The sequence below is a fragment of the Equus asinus genome, chromosome 20 (assembly GCF_041296235.1).
Source record: "Equus asinus isolate D_3611 breed Donkey chromosome 20, EquAss-T2T_v2, whole genome shotgun sequence".
NCBI lineage: Eukaryota > Metazoa > Chordata > Mammalia > Perissodactyla > Equidae > Equus > Equus asinus.
Genome location: NC_091809.1, coordinates 104,377,149 through 104,398,465, shown reverse-complemented (window position 1 = coordinate 104,398,465; position 21,317 = coordinate 104,377,149). Strand labels below are relative to the sequence as shown.

At 39.2% G+C, this 21,317-nt stretch overlaps 1 protein-coding gene across 2 annotated transcripts in view; it reads right to left on the bottom strand.

The window, feature by feature from the left end:
- ANO5 (anoctamin 5) overlaps window positions 1–20,981 on the bottom strand; it is a 96,363-nt gene extending 75,382 nt beyond the window's left edge. For both annotated transcript variants that reach the window (XM_014841460.3, XM_070491355.1), the window contains exons 1-2: window positions 20,201–20,981; window positions 9,831–9,880 (exon numbers count right to left, since the gene is read on the bottom strand). In XM_014841460.3, coding sequence (XP_014696946.3) covers window positions 9,831–9,880; window positions 20,201–20,966 — 816 coding nt within the window. In that variant the 5' untranslated portion in view covers window positions 20,967–20,981. The remainder of the gene's footprint in view (window positions 1–9,830; window positions 9,881–20,200) is intronic.
- Between the last annotated feature and the right edge of the window lie 336 nt (window positions 20,982–21,317).

Below are 21,317 nucleotides of genomic sequence, written 5' to 3'. Positions count from 1 at the left end.
AATTCCTGTACAGCGACATTAAATAAGATAAATGCATGAGAAGCGCTCAATAAATGTCGGCTTTTTAAAATTAATTTTTGCTTAATTTCTAGTGATCATAAGTTTAATATGTTTATTATATCATAAATTTTTAATTCACATAAGATACTTTGAAAGTATAAACCAATTTTTAAGTAATGAGCCTGGAATTTCTACACATTCTTCCATCTTGTAAAAGGCCCAAACATTCATCATAACTATAAATTCGCTAATGGGCCAAATCAAACTATGCTAGTCATCTCTGCCTCAATCCGAAGCTTGAATGAATTTTCTGTTATCGATGCCTTTTTTCAAAAAATTGACTGCAATGTAGAGTTTGTGTTTCTACAGCATTTGAGCGTCAGTAAAAGAAAATCAAGACGGCATTGAGGAAAGTTAAATAAGTTGTATCCAATTTAATTTTTTTTTACTTTTCGTTTTGAAATAATTATAAATTCACAGGAATTTGCAAAGATAGTAAAAAGAGATCCCATGTACCCCTCCAACCAGTTTCTCTGAATGGTTACACCCTACATAACTATAGCAGCATGTCAAAACCAGGAAACCGATATGAGTACAACGTGTGTGTGTCATTCTATGCCATTGTATCATGTGCACATTCGAGGAAGAACCAGCCCAATTAAGCTAGAGAGCTATTCCATCCGCAAAGATCTCCCTCAGGCGACCCTTTAACATTATGTCTACTTTCCTCCTCCTCAACACGCATAACCCCTAGCAACCACTAATTTGTTTTTCATCTCTGTAGTATTGTCATTTCACTGAAAATAGAATCATACAGCATGTGGTCTTTTGAGATTTTGTTTTTCCACTCAGTACAATGTCCTGGAGGTCAATCCAAGTTGTGCGTATCAGTAGTTTGTTACTTTTTATTGGTGGGTAGTATTCCACGGTGAGGCTGTGCCAGTTTATTTATCCAGTCACCTACTATATGACATTTGGGTTGTTCCCATTCTTGGCTCCTACAAATAAAGCTGCTAAGCACAGGTTTTTGTGTGAATATAAGTTTTCACTTCTGTGGGCTAAATGCCCAAGAGTGTGATAACTAAGTCACATGGTATGATATATGTTTAGTTTTTAAAGAAACTGTACCATTTTGCATTCCCACCAGCACTGTATGAGAGACCCAGTTTCTCTGCATCCTCACCAGTATTTGGTATAGTCACTATTTTCCATGTTAGTGGTTCTAACAGGAGAATAGTGATATCTTACTGTGGTCTTATTTGCAATTTTCTAATGGCCAGTGATACTGAACATCTTTTTATGTACAGTCATGTGTCACTTACCGAAGGGAATAAATTCTGAGAAATGCTTTGTTAGGCAATTTTGTCACTGAGTGAACATCAGAGAACGTACTGAAGGGGAACAAAATTTGCCACCCCAAAATGTGTCTCTTTAACATGAGGATTATTTTAGGCTGATTATTTTTAAGAAATCAAAGACTCTGAAAGTTTTTCTTGTTACCTCCCGTTAACTGCCTAAAACAATCCAGACTAAAAAAACTTGACTCAGGAAGTGAGCTATCACCTTAGCATGATATGAATTAGTGGTAGGCAGGGAAGAACCTGGAAAAGCCTGTTTGTTGGGCTCCCCTCTGTGTTCTTCTGTTTCTGGTTCGCCAAATACTTGTTTTCAAACATTTGCTCCTTTTCGCCTACCAATGAATTGCCTTCCTTCTCTTTGAAGTCCCAGACATTCCCTAGCTCCAACATCTTCTTTTGTCTGTAGCTGAGGATGGTATCTACGGTGAAAGTTTTCACCATTCCAGTGAAACGTTTTCCTGGGTTTCACCCATGTATACATGTTTTAAACTTCTGTGTGTTTTCCTCCTGTTAATCTGCCTCATGTCAATTTAATTCTTAGACCAGCCAGGAGACCCTAGGAGGGTAAAGGAAACTTTTTCCTTCCCTACATTACTCACACAAACCTAGATGGTATAGCCTGTTACATATCAAGGCTACATGGTACTAATCTTCTGGGACCACCGTCATACATGCGGTCCATTGTTGACTGAAACGTCATTATGCAGCAAATGACTGTATTTATTTGCCATCCATATATCATCATTAGGGAAATATCTCAGTATGTATTTTGCCTATTTGGGTTGGCTGTTTTTCATTTTTTTTATTTTTCTAAAGACTGACATCTAAGCTAACAACTGTTGCTAATCTTTTTTTTTTTTTTCTGCTTTACCTCCCCAAATCCCCCTGGTACATAGTTGTATATTCTAGTTGTAGGTCCTCCTGGTTGTGCTATGTGGACGCTGCCTCAACGTGGCCTGAGGAGCAGTGTCATGTCCGCACCCAGGATCTGAACCAGCAAAACCCTGGGCTGCCGCAGCGGAGCCCGCAAACTTAACCACTTGCCCACGGGGCCGGCCCCTGGGTTGGCTGTTTTTTAATATTAGGTTTTGCCATTTCTTTATCTACCATAGAGACTAGTCCTTTGTCAGATATGTGATGTGCAAATATTTCCTCCCAGTCCGAAGCTTGTCTGTTCCTCTTAATAGAATCTTTCACAGAACAAAAGTTCTTAAATTTGATAAAGGCTGATTTATCAATCTTTTCTTTTATGGATCATACCTTTTGTGTCATGTATAAGAATTTTCCACCAAGATCTAGTTTCCAAAGATTTTCTCCTATTTTTTGCTCAAAAAGTTTTATAGTTTTATGGTTTACATTTAAATCTATGATCAATGTTGAATTAACTTTTGTACAAGGTGTGAAGTTTAGGTCGAAGTTCATAATTTTGCCTATGGATTTGGATATCCAAATGTGCCAGTACCATTTGTCGAAAAGACTATCCTTCCTCCATGGAATTGCTTTTGCACATTTGTCCAAAAAAATTTGGCTGTACTTGTATGGGACTATTTCTGCAGTCTCTACTCTGATTCATCAATCTATGTGCCTCTCTCTGCAAACACCACAAAGTCTTAATTAGACTGCAGCTAGAAAATAAGTCTGCAAATTGGGTAAAGTGATTCCTCCCACTTTATTCTACTTTTTTCAAAATTGTTTTATCTCTTCTACTTCCTTTGCATTTCCATATGAATTTTAGAACTACCTTATCTCTATCTACAAAAAGTCTTGCTGAGATTTTGATAGGAATTGCACCAACCTATACAGCAATTTGGGTTTCCACGTATTCATTACTGGTATATAGCAATCCAATTAATTTCTGTATGAAACTCACTTAGTTCTAGGAGGGGTTTTTTTTTTTAAATAGATTTCTTGGGATTTTCTATTTAGACTGTCATGTCATCTGCAGATAGGGAGAGTTTTATTTATTCCTTTCTGATCTACATGGCTTTTATTTTCTTTTCTTTCCTTATTGCAAGAATTTTCAGTACTACATTTAAAGGAGTGGTGAGTGAAGACACCTGTGCCATGCTCCTGATCACAGGAGGAAAGCTGTCAGTCTGTTACTATTAAATATGATGCTGTTGTAGGTATTTTGTAGATATTCTTTATCAGGTCAGAAGTTCCTCTCTAGTCCTAGTTTTCTTAGAGTTTGTATATACATATAGGCATTGAATTTAGATTTTTTTCTGAAAGAAAAAGAGACAAAATCATGTGATTTTGATTCTTTAGCCTTTTAACATGACGAGGTACATCAACTGAGTTTTGAACAATAAACGTGTCTTCCAGCATTGGAACAAACTCCACTTCACCATGGGACTCAATTACTTTCATATACTATTTGCTATATTTTACTAAGCATTTTCACGTCCATAATCATGAAGGATATTAGGCTGCAATTTTATTTTTTTGTACTGTTTTTGTTAAGTTTAGTATCAAAGTAATGCAAGCTTCTAAAATGCATTGGGAAGTGTTCAATCCTCTCCTATTTCTTGAAACAGACAATATAAAATTGGTGTTAATTATTCTTTAACCTCTTGGTAGAAATCTCCAGTGAAACCATTTGTGCCAAGAGATTTCTTTTGGGGAAATTTTTAAATTACACATTCAATTTCCTTAGTAATTATAGGACTATTCAAATTATTGATTTCATATTGAATGAGTTGTGCCCGTTTGCGTTTTTTCAGGAATTTGTCCATTTCATTTGTCAAATGTATACGTAAAGTTATTCTTAGTATTCTGTTATTATCTTTTTTATATCTACAGAATTTATAGTGATATGCCTTATTTTATTTCTGATATTGGTTATATGTGTGTCTCTCTCTTTCCCTCTCTCTCTTTTTCCATCTCTATATCCTCTTTTTGTCCATCTAGCTAGAGGTTTGTCAATTTTATTACCTTTTCAAAGAACCAGCTTTTTGTTTCAATGATTTTCTCTAGTATTTTTCTGTTTTCAATTCATTGATTTCTGCTCTTATGTTTACTATTTCCTTCCTTGTGTTTTCTCTGGGTTTATTTTGCTCTTATATCTTGAGATGGAAGTTTATTATTGATTTGAGACTTTTCCTCCTAACTAACATTAATATTCAGTGCTATAAATTTCCCTGAGCATTTCTTTGGCTACCTCCCTCCAAAATTAATATGTCACACTTTCACTTTTATTCAGTTCAATGCTTTTTTGTTTTGGTTTTGGTTTTTCCTTGAGACTTTCTTTGACCCTCGGATTGTTTAGAAGTCTGTCGTTTAGTTTCCAATTGCTGGAGATGTTCCTGTTATCTTTCTGTTACGGATTTCTAGTTTGATTCCATTGTGGTCAGTGAACATACTCTATATGATTTAAATTATTTTAAATTTGTAGAGGCTTGTTTTATAGCCCAATATGTAGTCTATCTTGGCTTTTGTTCTGTCAGCACTTGAAATGGATGTGCATTCTTCTGTTGTTAGGAGAAGCAGTCTGTAAATGTCGACTGTATCCTGTATGTTGATGTGTTGATTTCATCTATCTCCTTGCTGGTTTTCTATTTAGTTGTTCCATCTATTGTTAAGAGGTGAAGTCTTCAGTTATAATTATAGATTTGTATATTACTTTTTTCTATCGGTTTCTGCTTCACATATTGTGATGGTATTATTTGGTGCATGCGACTTTATTTTTGCTATGTCTTATTGTTGGATAGACTCTTTTTATCATTATACAATGTCCCACTAAGTCCATGGTAATTTTCTTTGCTCAATAGTGTACTTTACATGATATTAATATAGCACTCCTGCTTTCTTTTTAATGTTTGCATATATTTTCAGCCATAATGCATATTTTTTAATCCTCTTTCATGTGTCTTTTTAATCCACTTTGCAAATCTTTGTCTTTCAATAGCTGTGTTTAGACCACTTACATTTCATGTAATTATTGATGTAACAGGGATTAATTCTTCCATTTGTTTTTTGCTTTCTATTTGTTCCCTCTGCTTTATGTTTCTCTTTTATTTTTCACAACTTCCTGTGGGTTATTGGAATATTATTTTTCATGATTCCATTTTAATTTACCTAAACAGTTTTTGAGTGTATCTCTTTGTACAGTTTTTCAAATGGCTGCTTTTGATATTACATTATATATATTATTGCAGCCACAGTGTACAAGTTTTATCTGTCAAGTGAAGTATAGAATGCTCACCTCCTTTTATATCCCCAAATCTTCTTTGTTTGTAATTGTCTTAAATGTTTCCCTGCATACACTGAGAACCACATCAGACACCGTTAAAATTTTTACTTCAACTGTCAAATATAATTTTGAAAACTCAAGAGGAGAAAGTCTATTGTATTTAATCATATTTTCACTCTTTCTGTTGATTTTTCCCTCCTCCCCATGTTACAAAATTCCTTCTTATGCCATTTTCTTTCTGGTAAAGGACTTCCTTTGGCCAATCTTTTAGGATAGACTTGCTGGTGAAAAATTTTAGTCTTCCTTCATTTGAGAATGTCTTGATTTTCTGGTCATTCCTGAAGAATATTTTCACTGGCTGTAGAACCCTGGATTGGCATTTTTTTGAGCACTTGAAAAAATCTGTGCCACTTCTTTCAGCCTCCATGGTTTCTGATGAGAAATCTGTCATTTTAATTACTTTTCCCCTACAGTTAAGGTGTTGTTTCTCTCTCACTATGTTTGAGATGTTTTTTCTTGTTTTTAGTCTTCTGAACTAGTTTTAGTTTGATTGCTGTGAATCTCTTTGGGTTTATCTTGTGGTTCTTGAATCTGTAGGTTTATGTATTTTGACAAATTGAGATATTTCCAGCTGTTATTTCTTCAAATCTCTTTTCGGCCCACTCTCTCTTCTCCTAGGACTACAATAACACAAATGCCAGATCTTTTATAATAGTCCCACAGGTCCGTGGGTCTCTTTTCATTTGTTTTTTCAGTTTCTTTCGCTCTACTGTTCAGATTGGGTAATTTCTATCCTATTTACATTCAGTGGTTCTTTCTTCTATCCCTTCCACTCTGCTATCTAGTTTTTTATTTCACTTATTCTATTTTTCAGTTCTAAAATTTCCATTTTGTTCTTCTTTGAAACTTCTCTTTTTTTGCTGAGATTTTCTAATATTTTATTTGTTTCAAGAAAGTACACAATTGCTCACTGAAGCATTTTTATGATAGCTGCTTTAAAATTCTTATCAGATAATTCTAATATCTGTGTCACCTCAGCATCGGTATCTATCGATTGTCTCTTCTCATTCAGATTGATATCCTTCTGGTTCTTGGTATTAGATGTGACTTTCTAAAGAAATCTGAACTTTGGGAGGATTACATTATGAAACTCTAGATTTTACTGAAGTCTTCTGTTTTAGCACGTCTCCTGACACCACTCCGGTGGGGTAAGTGGGTGATGCCTCACTGTCTGACGGGGGCAGAAGTCCTCACTCAGCCTCTGTGGCCATGAGGAGGTGGTGGGGTGGTGAAAGGGTTTCTTGTTACTGATAGGTGGGAGTGGGAGTCCAAGCTTATTATTAGTCCTTCAAAGATCCCAACCTAGCTTGAAAGGGCAAGGTGCCCCCTTAGTCTCCCCTCATGGCCTCCGATGTCACCATGGCAGGGAGTGGTGTGGGGGTGGCTCCTCTACCTCTAGACAGTGGTGAAACTCCTGGCTCTCTACCGGCCACCTCTGACACCAACCCAATAGAAAAGAGTTGAGCACCTTGCTACTGCTGATGAGAGTGGAAGTGCAAGCTGCCTACCTGGTTTCCAGTGACACCATGCAGAGGGGTGTGTGAGAGGAGCACAAGATCACCCCGTGGGTATGAACGTCCTGGCTGCCCACTCAGCCTTCTCTGACACCAACTGTACAGGGAGTTTGGACACCCTCTTACCATCAGGTGAGGGTGAAAGTCTATTCTCCCCACTTAAGCTCTTTTGGAAGGGATGGTGGTAGGACCATAATTTTTTTCTGTGGTATTTGGCTACAAAAAACAGTTATTGATCCAAAGTTTCCTGTATTCCTGGGTCACCCTTTTCCTGGTCCATTGGCTAAAGAGAGTAGGCTTTTCTTGATGCTTTATCTGTCTGGATCAGTTAGCATTCCTGCATTGCCGGCTTCTCCAGCACCCGGTCTGCAATATATGCAGGAAAGAGAAAACCCAGGGAACTAACTTCAGTCTTATTCTTTGAATCCCGTGGTTGCTAGCCATTCTGCCTTCTTCCCTCTAACTTTCATAGTCTTCTTATGTGTGTTTTATATATAATGTTCAGGATGTTTGGTTGTACTTAGCAGAAGGAATAGGGAAAATTTTGTCTGCTTCATCTTTCTGGAAGCAAAAGCTAGAGTCACTTTTGAACTGTTTAATTCAATAATATATCCATTTAATCACTCTAAACTTTATCAGCCATTCTTCATTTTTGTTTCAGGGAGGTGCTGTTTTTACTCCAAAGTACTTTATATTGAAAAGGTAAGCTATATATATTGGGGCCAGCCCAGTGGTGAAGTTGTTGAGTTTGTGCACTCTGCTTTGCTGGCCCAGGGTTTGCAGGTTCGGATCCCAGGCACAAACCGACACAGTGCTCATCAAGCCATGCTGTGGTGGTGACCTACATACAAAATAGAGGAAGACTGGCACAGATGTAACCTCAGGGCCAATCTTCCACACCAAAAAAAGGTATGCTATACAAACTACAGATCAAGTCTACAAGGGAGCTTGGCATGGCAGTGCTCTTCTCCTAGGATTGAATCCATTCCCCTTTCACTTGTGGCCTTCCTATAAAAGTAACACTAAAAAAAACTATTAAAAATTATGACATATGATATTTCTAAAATACTATGGTTTAAATTTAATTAAATAAGACTTCTCAGTTTGGCAAGGCAAATGTAAAGCTTAAGAAATCTGAGCAAAATTGTTTCAAATGAAGACCTGTCTGAGGTTGAAAGCAAGGAAGCAATATCCATTACTCTTGAAATGTGCAAAGGGATGGGGAACTGCATAAATATGACTGGATGAAGTGGTTTTTCTGTTATAGAAGTTTAAGTCTGGAATATATAGAAATATGAAGGATACACACAAAGCAAACAATATGAACTGTAATTGAAAATAACTTGAGCAATACCTATAAAGATCTCTGAGGAGTATATTATTATTATGTTAATATGACCAAAATGAAAATGACAATATATTTCGTATCATTTAAACTGGATCAATCTCACAAGGTAAATCTTTCCTCAATCTGCTCCAAAGACATGAAGACTTTGACTTTGCGTGTTCTTTATCTTCTAGATAACTGTCTTGACTCACTGACTCAATACACATTTCTCTGTGCCACAATTATGTCACTTTCCTTGTGGACACCCTGCTTTATGACACTGGTTTTCAAACTTTAAAGGTCTAAGAATCACCTAGGGTGCTTTTTTAAAGTCATGATTCCTTACCTTATTTCCAACAATACTGATTGTCTGAGGTTGGGCTCAAGAGTCTGCATTTTTAAGAAATTCTTCATATAATTCTTATTCAGGTGGTCTACAAATTACACTGTAAAAATCACTGCACTAAATGATTTTAATAGTCCCTTCACTGCTCATACTCTGTTGTATTCGGCATTTTGGTCACTGAGTTTTTAAAGGAATCCCAGAACTTCTGGGAATCTTGAGCCAACCAGCTTATCCAGCCAGTTTATCCAGCTAACTAGCACACAGCCAACCTTTTCTAGTAGGTTGTGTTTCCCCAGGATGGGAATTTCAGTCATTCTTAACAAGCTATTTTTAAAGAAACTTTTTCTACCTGGCTAGACACCCACAACCCAGTTCAAGGATATATATTTATCTCCAAGAGTGTTGCTCTGGGTCAACTAGAGAACTAGGGAAGATTATTTTATCTGAAATACTGTTAGAATACTTCGATGCCGTATATAAGAAATCTGAATTGTTGGTATCTTTTTGCAAGTTTATGTAAGTAAAATAAGATTTTTGATTAAGACAATTTTGTATATTTACAACTTATATTTAATTTGATTTACTCTTTTATTTAATATGTTTCCTTAGTTTGGGTTGACTCTCTTGAACTCCTGCACAGTCATCGATAAGCATTAATCACACACTAATAACTATATGATAAATGCCGTCACTGCATTATACTCCAGCAAAGTGTTAAGCCAAATATTATTATCTTGCCTACCAAGTCTCGGTAGAGCTGGGTTTATTTCACAGGGAGCCTTAAAACAAATCCAAACTTCTGTTTGCTCCCTTTTAACATCTAGAGAGATCCAATATTAAATCTACGTGAAACATGGAATTTGCTTTGCTTACTGATAAGTGAACAGGTTAGAAGACAAAATAGAGACAATGTAGTGTGAGTCCTAAGTAACTGAAGGACAAAGACCTAAGTATTCGTATGAAGGACATTTCTAACCTTGTGCTGATTTTTCGTTCTGACTCACAGGAAGCTAATACATACAATTTAACTTACCTCATCATTTATATGGGAAGCATAGTCTGGTTCTCTACTGGTTCTTCTCCCTAAATTAAATAAGAAAGAAAAAAAGAACATGTCAAAACGGCCAGCTAATCAGAATATTTTAACAGTCTGTATAAAGAGAAAACAAGAACTCAAAAATCAAACAAAAAAGTTCAAAGAAAAAAATGCTGGGAGAAATTGTCCAAGATCTTCCTGGAGCTAAGCTGTTCGAAACAGCCTTCAAAGGAAGTCAGCACCAAAAACCGTCTAGAATCGAGGGGAGAGCATCAAATACTGATGTGTAGAATATAACCTCACCCATTAAGAAATCAACTTAACCCTGATAAATGCAGCTGTTAACCCACAGCTACAAAACTGCTGGGCGTTAAACATCCAGTAGGGACGTCCGTCGCCATCTCTCAGTTCTCACTCTGTGACATTTAATATTCTATCAGCATGTTTTCCAGGAACTGAACCAAACCGGTTGCAAGTAAAGCCCTAACAGAGCACCACCATTTCTAAATCGGCCGGATTACCTTCCTGATGCACAGACATCTTCAGGATGTTATGTGTTGAATCATTTGGACTGGAATGCATCTTCAAATAAGTTTCTGACACTAAAACAATGTTCAATATGGAATTCAGATTCTTATTCTCTAGTGATTTCAACTTGGAAAAACATTGAGAAAAATTTCTCAAGTCAAAAACTTTCCATGTAAAAAATTTTGGAGAAAATCGCAATGGAAATGGAATAAAATATTGCTACCGCTTACGGTCCATCTACACAGTAACTGTAATTTTAGGAAGTGTTAGTATATATTCTGAAAATACAGAAAATACAAACCTACCATTTGTACAGCTTTTTTTGTTCTTTCCCAGTTTTTTTCATTGTGATAAGATCTACCATTTTAACCATTTTTAAGTGTACAGTTCAATGGCATTACACACGTTCATAGTGTGGAACAAACATCACCACCATCCACCTCCAGAACTATTTTCATCTTGTAAAATTGAAACTCTATACCCATTAACAACAACTTCTCACTCCAGCCCAAGGCAACCACGATTCTACTTCCTGTTTCTATGATTTTGACTCTTCTAAATTCCCCACATACGTGGAATCACACGGTATTTGCCATTGTGTGAGTGCCTTATTTCACATAGAATAATGTCCTCGAGGTTCATCATGTTGTAACATAGGTTAGAATTTCCTTCCTTTTTAAGGCTGAATAATATTAAATTGTATGTGTATACCACATTTTGCTTATCTATTCATCCGTTCATGAACATTTGTGTTGCTTCCACATTTTAGCTCTTGTGAATAATGCTGCTATCAACATGGGTGCACAAATATCTCTTTAAGATCCTCCTTTCAATTAGTTTGGGTATATATCCAGAAGTGGAATTGCTGGATCATATGAGAATTCTATTTACAGTTTTTTGAGGAACCAGCAAACTGTTTTCCACAGCAGCTGTCCCATTTTACATTCACCAACAGTGCACGAGGGTTCCAGTTATTCCACATCCTTGCCAACTCTTACTTTTTGTTTTTTTGATAGTAGCCATCCTAACGGATTTGAGTGATATCTCATTGTAGTGTTTTCATTTCCCTAATGGTTATGATGTTCAGCATGTTTTCATGTTCTTATTGGCCATTTTTACACCTTCTTTGCAGAAATGTCTATTGAAGCCCTTTGCCCATTTTTGAATCAGATTGTTTGTTTTATTGTTGAGTTTTAGGACTTCTCCATATATTATGGATCAGATATATGACTTGCAAATATTTTCCCCCATTCTGTAGGCTGCCTTTATACTGTTTATAGCATCTTTTGATGCAAATTTTTTTAAATATTCATAGGTACATTTGTCTATTTCTTTTTTCTTGCCTGTGTCTTTGGTGTCATAGCCAAGAAACCAGTGCCAGATCCAACGCTGTGAAAGTTTTCCCTGTTTCCTTCTAAGAGGTTTATAGTTTCAGGTGTTACAGTTAGGTCTGTGATCCATTTTGAGTTAATTTTTGTATGTAGTGTTAGGTAACGGTCCAACTGCATTCTTTTGTATGTGAATATCCAATTTTCCCAGCACTATTTGTGGAAAAGACTGTTCTCTCCCCACTGAATGGTCTTGGCACCCTTGTAAAGAAATCATTTGACTATGTATGTCAGAGTTTATTTCTGGGTTCTCTTTTCTATTCCATTGATCTCTAAGTCTGTCTTTATGCCAGCAATACTGTTTTGATTACTAGAGCTTTGTGGCAAGTTTTGAAATCAGGAAGTGTGAGTCCTCCAGCTTTGTTCTCTTTCAAGATTAACTGGCTATTTGAGGTCCCATGAAAAGCCATATGTATGATTAGGATGGGTTTTTCTATTTCCTCAAAAGACATCATCGGAATTTTGATGAGAATGGCACTGCATCTGTACATCACTTTGGGGAGTATTGATAGCTTACCAATGTAAAGTCTTCCAATTTACTAACTTAGGATGTTTTTGCATTTATTTATACCTTTTTAAATTTCTTCCAACAATGTCTTTAGTTTTATTTGCACAAGTCTTTCACATCCTTGGTTAAGTTAATTCTTAAGTATTTTATTCTTTTTGATGCTACTGTAAATTGAATAGTCTTCTTAATTTCCTTTTCAGATTATTCATTGTTAGTCTACAAAAACGCAACTGATTTTTGTGGTGACTTCGTATTCTGCTACTTTGCTGAATGCATTTATAGGTTCTAACTGGTTTTTGGTGGAATTTTTAGGGTTTTCTACATATAAGATCATATCATCTTCGAACAGAGATAATTTTAATTCTTCCTTTCCAATTTGGATTCTTTTTATTTCTTTTCATGTGCTTAACTCATCTGGCTAGACCTTCCAGCATTATGTTAAAGTGGCAAAAGTGGCTATCCTTGGTAAATAACAGTAGATATAACTCACATAAACAAAAGCTCTTTTAAGTTCCTAGTAACTGTTAAGAGTATAAAGGGGTCCTGAGAGTTAAAAGTTTGAAAAGCGCTATTTTAAGTATAAACTGAATCGAAATACGTGCACATGCGAATGTACAAGAATGTTCACAAAGTACTATTGGGAATAACTAGGAAACCAAAATCATCTCAAATATCAAGAAATAGTAGAATGGATATTCACAATGTGGTATAATCATACCACATATTATATTTAGCAACAAAATCTAATGAATTTTCCAATAGTGTGCAAAAACATGGATAAATCTCCAAAACTGTTTAGCAAAAAAAGGCAGAAACTGTAATATTTCAATTATATAAAGTTAATTATGGAAAGCCAAAGTATGCTACTTACGGATGAATACTTAAGGGCATTTATTGTTGGGAGACAATTCTCCTTGGCTCTCTCGTGTTTCTGTGCATCTTGCAAGGAAGACACTGACGGCTCTTTGTTCTGGATTATCTTTTCAAGGATCTTGGTTGAGTGAAAAGCCTTGGAAGATGGAGACAGTGTCTCTTTCTGGAGCAAAAGGTAGGTTTGCTTATAGTCTTGGAAGATGGGAGCAGTGTCTCCCTCCAGAGCAAAGGGAGCGAATAATTACTGACCAACACAAAAGACTAAAGTTCCCTAAGCTTAAACTGCTCTCCTGTGTTGCAACCCATCACACATGCAGGTATTATCTGGCCCTCTTTGTGTTAATCTGTGGCAACCTGGGCTTGGGAAAGTGGCACAAAATGCGGCTACTCTGGTTACAGTTAATACTGTGAGTAATAAATTGTCCTTTATCTCTGATCCAATATCCATACCTATCTCATGTCTTCTACCAGTATCCACGAAACTGTGACGGATTACCTGCTAACTTCCAAGTTCAGTAAAATCTCAAACCTATCACAGTTCTTGACAATGACCATCAATATAATAATGATAACGATGGTGATCATGGCTAACATTTGTTGATTCTCTATTGTCAAGAAATCTACAGTACTGTGGAGGGAACAGACCAAAAATTGTGATAAAAGCTATAAAACAGACAGAGGTGAGAAATGGGAGTCGGGGGAGGGGCTGTAGTTTAGATATGAGAAACTCTGAAAATCTGAGGGAGTATATTTATACTGATATCTGAAGGTCGAGAGGATGCAAGCCATTTGAGAACACATACAGGCTGGAAGGCAGGAACAATGTGAGGTGTTCAAAGAAGTGAAGGTGAGGCTAGAGATGAATAGGTAAATGGCAGAGGGGCAGGAGAAGATGCTGGACAGGCACGGTGCGGGGACAGTTTGTGGAGGACCCGGTACACGTGGATTTTTCTCCAAATGAAGCAATATGCTATAAAAAAGCTTTTAAATAGTATTTACATTTACAGTTTATAAAAAGCACTAGTTGCTGAGTGGAGAAGGGGTTAAAAGAAATCAAGCACGGAGGAAGGAGACAAATTATGAGGCTGTCGCACTGAAGCGCAGGAGATGCCAGCAGTCTGCACAGGGGTGGGGTGGTGCACGTGAAGACACGTAAACGGATTACAGATATTGAGTAAAAATTTGAAACAAACTGCTGTCAAATTTCAGATGTCCAAGTTGAGGGGCAAAGAGGACGGAAGCAACCCTAGGATTGAGCAATTCAAGAAGATTCCATTTAATGAAATGGGGCAGATTATTAATGGTGGGCAATTAATACAGCAGGAGCTGCGGGCCGCCCACAAATATCCTTTGTGTGCCTTCTTCTTTACTAACAAAACCCGAATTATGTGATGCAGCAATATGCTCTAACAAAAAACACCCAAAAAACAAAAGCCACATTTCCTAGCCTTCCTTGCCACTTAAGAATAAGACACAGATTCAAAGCTATCAAATATCATATAAATGGTACTGAGGTCTATCTCATGAGGTTTGTGTAATCATTAAATGAGATAACGCATGTAAATTGCTTCACGAAGTCATTGGCACATAGGAAGTCAATGAATGTTGGTTATTCTTGTTGATATTATTATTAGGATATGTTTTATTCTTTCATTAATTTTCAAAACTGTCTTAAATTCTTTGGGATAAGTTTTAGAGTGTCAGAATAAAGACAAAATTCTTTTTTGTACCCAGATCTCCTTGATGCAGGATCTGTCATTAAAAAGTTAATAGTTATTGTAAATCAAGTATGAAAACTAACAAACTTTAACTAACTATAGCTCTATTACTAACTTTCCTGAGTGCAGGTTTTCTCATCTAAAAGATTAAAAATGTAAGTAAAAATTATTTGAAGAATCTAAAGCTTCATAGGGTTCTACCCATAAATACTGTCTAGATGCACAGCGCCAAACTCCGCAATGTCTTGACCACGTCTCATTGGATTTTTGAATGAAAAGGAGACCAAGCTAACAAACTCATATACTGAGTAAAGAATGGGCTGCTAAGAAATACATGTCTTGCTTCACCAAGTATTCCCCTGGAGCACTGACTCATGGAGGCTTTTGTTTTCTCGAGGACAAAAACAGTCACGATTATGCAGAAGAACTAAATACAGTCCCAAGCACAGAGCAGACAAGTGCAAGCCCTAAGCTAGGGTTCAAAGAGTATTCATAATTCTATTTTTTAGAAGAGAAAGTTGAAAAACTGCAAGTACTAATTCCTCCCTCCTATAACTATTTTTGCTCCTTTTAACACAAAACAACTAGTTGAAAAAGCATTTTCAAACCGGGACCAGGACTTGATGCAATGTGTTCATTTGAGAAAGTGTTAAAGGGACGCTAGGGTTCCTCCAGATTATCTCCTACAGCTACTAGTTCTCTCTTAACGCCCTCATTCAACCTGCTGCTTCCTTTCCCCAGAAGTAACAACTGTTCTCTTCCTTGGTTAACGCTTGCTGATTTTTCACATTTTGTCAGTTTTGACATCGTCCTCTCAGGCCTGGCCTGAAACCTCCTCACCTGCTCCCCAGGTTGGCCTCCTGCCTGCTCCCTCTCTGGGAACCTCGGCCAATTACGCCTCACTCCATAGGGGAGCACACTTTGTATAAACTCTATCCTTTTCTGAAAAGCAGAAAGATTAAAGAGGATAGATGTGTTTCCTCTCACACTATGCTCCCTCTCACACACAATGCTCACTAGCTCCCTCTGGGTTGCACACACACAGATATTCACACATGCCATAGACGAAGACACACTTTCACACTCAGTGAGTCTAAAAAGCTGTAACAATTATGCCTAATCACCAAACTTCTGTCAAAACAGAGACCTGGCTGAAGAGGCAGGAGCTGAAGCCAACACCTCTAAGTCAGCTGCTTGTCATTCCTCCAACTTCCTCTAAAATCAACGGACATGACAATAGTCTTCCTATGGGCTAGAAACCAGATATGACGGGGTTAATGCCAATCACTTGGAGAAACACAAAATATGAGATAAAAGTAAAACCAGGCCAAAGACTGAGCTTTGAGAGCACATTACTAAGAACACACACCCCAGCAAATGCAGAAGCCAAAAATAGCCCTTGCATTTACCAAATGGTCATCTCAGTTTACACTCCCTCCAGCAGCATAAAATAAATACATGCGATGAAATATTCCCTTACTAAAGGACAGGTGGTTTGGTTAAATACAATGCTTAATGTAGATGGAAAGATGCAAGCAACTTTACATTCAACTGAAAAACTGTCTTTTCCAAAGCTGAATGAATCATTAATCAGCCAAAGATGAATATTTCAAATCATAACTTCCCTACAACATCAACCAGTCAATAGTTCGATTTCAGCGACACTGGCATTTTACTACAGTCTTTGTTTACATAGCTATTTAAATTTTCTTTTACACTTTGCCCTGAGAATTTCATTTTAAAAATTATTAGATAGTGGGGAAAATAGCTAATTGGAGATCACTGATTGCTTAATATGTTCAATTGTGAAGAAAATAACCTCAGAGAAAACGTAACGAAACCCAGAAATATCTCATTAACTACTATGTCAAAAAGGCAAAATGTTCACATTCTCTCTCTGGGAAGAAATCTTATCACATGTAAATCAATTGTTTAACTTTCTCATATTTACTCTTTAAAGGCAATTTCGGAAATACATCATATACAACATGTAGGCTTACCGATATCAGTAAATTTACTTTAAGAAATCCATTTATATTTTAAAACACAGAAATGAAAGTAGCTCCTAAAAATTCATGTGGTGGAACCCAGCATTTTTCAGGCTTCTTCAATCAGCACTTTTGTTTTCATAACCGTGTCATTAAACTCCAGGAAGAAACATATTTTTAGAACTGGGCTTTGAAAAATTCATTCGATTGTCACTGTTAAAAAATATATTTTCAGGGACCTGCCGAGTGGCGCAGCGGTTGATTGCCCATGTTCTGCCTTGGTGGCCCGGCATTGGCTGGTTCGGACCTTAGGCGTGGACCTATGCACTGCTCATCAAGCCATGCTGTGGCAGGCCTCCCACATATAAAGGAGAGGAAGATGGGCACGGATGTTAGCTCAAGGCCAGTCTACCTCAGCAAAAAGAGGAGGATTGGCGGCAGATGTTAACTCAGGGCTAAATCTTCCTCAAAATAAATAAATAAATAAATAATTTAAAAATAAAAACAAAATACATCTTCATTCAATGCCGTTTTCATATAACCCTAGTAATAATACAGCTCTCAATAATAGGCAATAAAACCAGCCTAGCAAAATAACTGAGAAACATTTAGAAAAATACGAGTCATCTGAATGGCCTGGACCACCCTGCTGCTTAGGTTCTGCTCACGCCAGTGCCACACTCCTCTGCTGCTTGGGTTCTGGATCTATGAAGAAAACGGGAAGCAGGAATAGGGGCAGGATGCGGTCATTAGATCCGCTCATCAAATGTAAGGTATTCCACATCAATATCTTTTTCTCCTATCTCCACCAATATCAGTGGCAAAATCTGCAATCACAACAAGGGGGAATATAAATCAATTATAAAGGCCTTTGCCAAGAAAAAGGAAAACTGAAATCATCTTGGGAAAAATTCTAAAACCTTCCTGGGATGGCCCCAAGCTGCTGGATCAGCTCATGCTGAAGTAAGACTAATTGCAGTACACATTGTAGGAAGTAAAATCATGCTGACGTGAACTTAGATCATACTTTTCTAACACCTGAAAGAAAGTAATGGGCAATCTCTGTAACGCCATACTAATACGTTTTTCCTTCATTATACATAGAAAGTTACATACTCCACATTTTTTTCCTCCACTCTTCCCTCAGTGAAGAATGTATTTCTGTACCTTCTCATAACTTTACTTCAGAAGACCTAATCATAAGGAATTAGTGAATGCTTTAAAGGAAAAAAAAATCTATTTCGACCTTTGGATTACTGAAACTACAACAGAAAGTAATTCTCAGCAAAGGAGGAAACTATTAAATAAGTATAGAAAGAGGACTACAACTTTATACACCCGAAAGTCATTTAACTTCTTTTGCACCACTCAATACGAATCATTTTCCCTAACAACTAAAGTTATTGTATCGTTTAGCAGAGCCATTAGTTAAAGCTTAAAGTTTTCATTAGTTATATTTCCCTCTATCTTTAAAATATTTTTTGATTTTAACAAGAGGGGAGTTCCTTCAAGTGACACCATCAAGAACATGCAAAGACAACCGACAGAATGGGAGAAAATATTTGCAAATCACATATACAGAATACATAAAGAACTTGTACAATGCAGTAATAAAAAGACAAACGATTCAATTTTTTAAATGGGCAAAGGATTTAAAAAGACATTTCTCCAAAGAGGATATGTGAATGGCCAACAAGCATAGGAAAAGATACTTGGCACATTAGTCATTGGGAAAATGCAAACCAAAACCACATTGAGATCCACTTCACAACCACTAGGATGGCTATAAATAAAAGACAGACAATAACAAGTGTTAGTGAGGATGCGGAGAAATTGAAACCCTTATGCATTGCTGCTAGGAATATAAAATGGTGCAGACACTTAGAAAACAGTTTGCCAGTTCCTCAAAATGTTCAATATAGAGCTTCACATGATCCAGCCACTCTACTCCTAGGTATACACCCAAGAAAAATGAAAACATACGTTCATACAAAAACTCGTACATGAATGTTCATAGCAGCATTATTCATAGTAGCAGAAAAAGTGGAAACAACTCAAATGCCCACCAATTGATGAATGGATCAAGTGTGGCATATCTATACAACGGAATGTTACTGGGCAATAAAAAGGAATGATGAACCAATACAAGCTACAATACGGATGAACTTTAAAAATATTATGCTAAAGCAAAGAAGCCAGTTACAAAAGATCACATTCTGCTGGTCTATTTACATGAAGTGTACAGACCAGGTAAATCTAGAGAGGCGGTGAACAGATGAGTGGCTGCCTGGAGCTGGGGGTAGGCAATGGGAAGTGATGGCTGAGAAGTTTCTATTTGGTATGATGAAAATATTCTAAATTTAGATTATGGTGAGGATTGCAAAACTCTGTGAATATACTAAAAACCATTGAATTGTACACTTGAAATGGGTGACATCTACGGCATGTAAAGTATATCTCAACAGAGCTGTTAAGAAAGGGAAGGAGGATCCAATGACGCATTGTATTTCTTGGGGCGTTTGAAGACTGAATAGTAAAACTGCTTAGATCTTTCATCACTTAGAAAAACTGTTTCCATGTGTAGATCTAATACTAAACAAGACATAAAAACCAGTGTCAATGAGGTAACTGCGTGTCATTTGAGGCTCCCGGAGATAGACTCAGAAAAATATGTGCATTTTTAGGAAAATGTGTGCACTGAAACAGAGCCAGCGAATATAAACCCGTACAAAGGCCTTCGCAAATAATAAGCAAATATTTCTCACTGGAAATAAAGATGCACTGAACGCTGGTAAAACAGCAGCGTTCCCAAGCGCCTAAGGATCCCAAGGTGATCCACCTTAGATTCCGCCCCTCCTGTAATTAAGAAGGGTCTCAAAGCGTGAGCGGTAATCAGCAAATAAAGAGAGGCAAAAGGACTCAAGCGAGGGCCGGCTCCGCACACACGGGGCCGCTGTCATGCACCCACGGCTGCGCCTCTCGGTGGGGATCCTTTCTTCCCGGCGCCCGGGGTCAGAGGCCCGGGCCCCTCAGCTCCCACGCTCGGCGCGCTCGCCTCGCCTGCCTGCATCACCTCACCGCCCCGCGGCCAGGGGAACAACGAGGGTGGTCTCGGCACCCCGGGGGTCACGGGACACAGGTCCCAAGCTTGCGGGAGAAGCAGGGGAAATCGCGGGGCGCCACCCCCGCCCCGGGCAGGGGCCGTTCCTCTCGCAGTCCCCGTCTCGCGCAAGGCGCGCCGTTCCGCGAACGTCCCCGGGATCCAGGCCGCGGAGCCGCCAACGTCCCCCGGGGTCCCTGCGCGCATGGTGGCGGGGTCCGCGCGGAGCCCGATCTGCCCCTGCGCCCTTCCGCCGGCTCCCACCTTTCTCCTGCACCATTTCCAGGACGTCTGGGTCTCCCATCTTCGCCAGCTCGTTGATGACACTGCCCGAGGGGCGGCAGGGAGAGGACCACTGCGACTGGCGGCGAGATCGGGGGCAGAGAGTGAATCGGATCGTGGGCTGCCGCGGTTCCTGGTCCGGGACCCAGCCCACCAAGGTCTCCTTTGTCTCCTCCGGGAGGACGTCGCGCTCCCCGTTGTCCACCGCACTCGGCTTCCTCAGCCCCTGGGGCTTCCTCTCCAGCCGGTACTTCCACTTGGTGCCCGGCGTCCACTTCCTCTCCGTCCTCTCCCGGTAGCGCGCCCGGGACCCCTCCCAGTACCTCTCCCGGAACGTGCGGGGCGGCCGGCCTCCCGGCTTCTCCGCCTCCTTTCCACTCCCGCTCTCCCGCGCCTCTCCCCGCCCCTCCCTCCTCCTCTCGACCTCGGGGGCCGCCATCTCCCCGCCCCCCGGCCCGCCCGAGCCGCTCGGCCCCGGCTCCGCCGCCTCCTGGGGGCTGGTCCCCTCGCCTCCCTCCTCGGAGCCTGTCTTCTCCCGTCCCCGCTCGGGGCCCGCCGCCCCCCGGCTCTCTTGGCCGGTCGGCTCCATTGTCAACAAGCCTCGCTGGTCCCATTCCCCCGGGTCGGCCCCCGTCCCGGACTCCTGGTAACCCGCGGCTGCCGCCTCCCCTGTCTCCGAACCCTCCTCCTCCGATCCCCGCCGCCGGGCCAGCTGCGCCCTCAGCCAGTTGGCCTGATCCTCCTCCATCTGCCCAGCCTTGCGCCTTCAGCCGGGTGGCACCGGAGGGAACCCCCTCCCACTTGGGAAGTTATTTTTTGTCGGGTGGGTAAAAGCCCTGTTTCCTTAAGGAACACCCCGCCCCGCCCCTTAAGACCCGCGCCTCCAAGATTCTAGCAGCCCCCTCCTTCCCTCCCGCGTCGGGCGAGTGGATTTTGATTTTTCTCCTGGTTTCTGGACGCCGAACTGGATCTTTGTTTAATACAGTTGGGGGAAAGTCATATATTTTGGCCTGAATTTGAATTTAATCTTACCCCTTAAAAGTTGGATGGCGTTGGGCAAGATTCTATAAGCTTCAGTTTTCTCATCTTTAAATGAGAA